The sequence below is a fragment of the Charadrius vociferus genome, unplaced genomic scaffold (genome assembly GCF_000708025.1).
Source record: "Charadrius vociferus isolate BGI_N301 unplaced genomic scaffold, ASM70802v2 scaffold370, whole genome shotgun sequence".
Lineage (NCBI taxonomy): Eukaryota > Metazoa > Chordata > Aves > Charadriiformes > Charadriidae > Charadrius > Charadrius vociferus.
Window position 1 is genome coordinate 2,928,455 of NW_009646744.1, and position 3,446 is coordinate 2,931,900.

Consider the following 3,446-nt stretch of genomic DNA (forward strand, 5'->3'; position numbering starts at 1 on the left):
AAGAAAGCTATGGAAAACATAGGAGAACTGAAAAAAGAAATTGAAGAGATGAAACAGGGGAAAAAATGGAGTTTAGAAGATGATGATGGTATTTAAGTTTTTGTATATCACAGTTAAAATACTTTTTTTTCCTAATAATATTTGTATTATATTATCTTTAAAGCATTAATTACTTTTCAGAATGTGAACTATAGAATAACAAAGCCTTAAATCTGGTCATGGCTTCAAATGAGATACAGTTGAGATTATAATTTTTCCTCATACAAATCTCTCCGGTTTGTTATAGTAATAAAATTGGAGTGTAATTATTTGGGTACACTAATCATCTAACACACATGAGCACTCTTCTCTGTTTTATTCACGTCTTTTTTGCTTGTATTAGATGATGAAGAGGAAACTGCAGAAGGAGAAAAAGAAGGCAATGAGGTTGAAGATGAAGAGTTAGATCCTTTGGATGCATATATGGAAGAAGTAAAAGAAGAGGTCAAAAAGTTCAATATGAGAAGTGTGAAAGGTGGAGGTGGGAGTGAAAAGGTAAAATCACTTATTAAGATTTCTTATCTTTGTCATTTAAAAATGGCTTTGTGTTTTAATATAAAAATGGCTTTGAAAAAAAAGGAGAGAAAGTGCAAAAAGCAAGTAGTAAGTTAGATGCACTTAATGCCTGTTTGCTTAACTTTTATTTCCTGGTGTTTTTATTAAGCTGTTTTATCAAGGATTATTCTGATAAAATTTCACTGAAGGAAGTGGAAAAAAAAAAAACCCAACCAACAGCATAATGCATTCAGAAGTACAAGTATTCTGTATATTTTATACAGTATGTTTTTTGTTTGAAATGATAGCGCAGTAATTTTTCTTAACTGTTGTTGTAGAAATCCGGACCAACTGTTACCAAAGTAGTAACCGTGGTGACAACCAAAAAGGCAGCTGCAGAGTCAGAAAAGAAGAAAGGGGAACTCATGGAGAACGACCAAGATGCAATGGAGGTAATGGAAGTGTTGTGTATTTCTACTATGAAAAGGCAATGTGCCTCTTGTAAGAGGCATGAGAATGGGGATAGTCCTGGGCTTTTTCCATCTCCCAGGAGAGAAACATTTAGTTGTTTAATTTGCAGAACCATAATTTTAATTTGCAGGTCGTAAAATTTGTGATCTCTACGCTGTTTCTTGTTACTTGTGCTGTTTTTTTCAGAAATCGCCATCACGGCTTTATTATTCAGAGGCAGTGTTGTACAGATGAGAACTGAATGAGTGCATCAGGTTGTCTGGCTTTGTCATTGGTCTTAACGTGGCTGGTGTGTCTCACATGTGGTGTGTGTTCAGGTCACGTTACTGAAATTGGGCAGGCAGTCCTGGTGATCCTGTGTGTGAATGACCCACAAGCTAGTCTAGAGTGTTTATGTATGCAGCTGCTCAGTCTGCACGTTCGGTCACATGTATCTAATCTGAAAAACATGGGGTTTGTGTGTTACATTTGTGCTGAATTTCTTTGTAAATGTAAATATATTAATTTCCAAAACACCTGTAAGTTACGGATCTCAAAACACTTAATAAATCATAATGAGACATCTCTTCTAGAACAAATGAGAGGTAAATATTCTCATTTCCCAGTTTAGGAAGCAGTAGAAGGGAGTTTGATTCTGCCTAAGGCTACAAAATGCTATGCCAAGTGATGTGTTTTGGTATACAGCACCCTAAACCAAATTTATAAGCATTTTCTGTTAACACTCGCTGTAAATAGCAAATGTATTTTAGTAGGAAGAGGTGGTACAAGTAGATAAATGTAAGCTGCGCTCTCTGGATGTGGCTTTACTGAAATGGTAGATCTCTCCCTAGTCTTTACCGTGTGCAGTTTTTTGCATGTTGAGCAGTGGCAGGTGAGCATGAATATTGAATTTTAACAGGGGGATTCTCTGGGATTCTCATAGAGCTGTCTTGCTCAGCGCTTGGCCCTGAACTTCTCAGAATTACTCATCCGTGTCCAAGCTGCCTTCATAAAACGCTTTCAGGAGAACAAGAATATTGAGTATTTAATGTGGTTGTGTGTGATGTTTTAGGCCTGAATAGTTGTTAAGCGTGTGGGTACTTTGCTATCCTGGAGGTCTTGTTAAGAGACAGCCTTGCCCGAGTCACAGGCTAGATACCCTGCTAGTGCTGTAGCTCAGCTAGGTCACGCAAAGCTCTGCGTTGCTGCAGTTCCAGCGTTAGTAGTACTTGACTAGTTCAAAGCTGAGTTGGGCGCATCTGTTGGAACAGTGACTGCAATGGGATGCAAATCAGCGGTACACTGTCTGTTGAATGTACTGGATTTTTTTTTCTTCGTATTTTCCTCTTACTATTTCTATTGTATGGCAGTGATTATTTCTGAGTGATGGCAAGGCTGGTCTAGTTAGTATTCATAAAGTCAAGAAAATGATATGGAACATGGTGAAAGTAAAGGCTGGGAGAAACATGAGAGAAATAGGTAAACAAACAGTTGGGACTCTTCTTAAACTGAGAGCGGGTTTTCAATATCTGGCCTAATAGGGTAAGGAGTAAAGTTCCTCTATGAATGAAAAACCAGAGCCTCTCAGAATACCATTCACACTAACTTGCATACAAATTATAATCTACACAGTATTCCTCAGAAGAGGAGGAAGTTGATCTTCAGACTGCCCTGACTGGCTATCAGACCAAGCAGAGGAAGCTGCTAGAACCAGTGGATCATGGAAAGATAGAATATGAACCTTTCAGGAAAAACTTCTATGTTGAAGTACCAGAACTAGCTAAAATGACTCAAGAAGGTAAGGACAAGTACAACCAGAATACCTTGGGTGCTATTCAAGAAGAGAATGATGGATTTTGATGTGCATAGAAACAGCAAATTCTTTTGGAATATAAAGAGCATTTGGAGCAATTTGATATAGAAAAACACTGAATCGGTTAGATCACTATTACTGATAACTTCATATAATTCTCTAGGAGACTTTGATGGAAAAAATTACCGGAGTCCTTTCCACCTACCTCCTGTGTTGATGTGTAACAAGCTAAAAGCTGTTTTTTTTGGTGGCGATAAAATTAGTATCTTATATTCAGGGAGAGATCAAGAATATTTTGATCAAGGCAATAAAGAAATGTCAAGTTTGACTCTTGTAATGCAAACTCTATTTCAGAGGTGAATGTGTACAGGCTGGAGTTGGAGGGAATTACGGTCAAGGGAAAAGGCTGCCCCAAACCAATAAAAACCTGGGTACAGTGTGGTATTTCCATGAAGATTCTCACTGCCCTCAAAAAGTAAGCAAGCACTTTATGAACTATATCATGTATCAGGCTTGATTTTGTTCACTGTGTTCTATCATGTTGATGAGAAAAACCTTCTTTGTTGCATAATGCAACATGCCCATGTATGTAGATGTTACATGCATACTCATCAGAGTGTTTATCACTCAATATTGAAATATAGTTATG

At 37.4% G+C, this 3,446-nt stretch overlaps 1 protein-coding gene across 1 annotated transcript in view; it reads left to right on the forward strand.

The window, feature by feature from the left end:
• The window catches only part of DDX46 (DEAD (Asp-Glu-Ala-Asp) box polypeptide 46), a 21,970-nt gene that overhangs the window by 5,075 nt on the left and 13,449 nt on the right, over positions 1-3,446 (forward strand). Inside the window, 5 exon segments of the mRNA XM_009891398.1 lie at positions 4-88; positions 383-534; positions 873-986; positions 2,617-2,782; positions 3,152-3,272. Of these exon segments, the coding sequence (XP_009889700.1) occupies positions 4-88; positions 383-534; positions 873-986; positions 2,617-2,782; positions 3,152-3,272 (638 nt within the window).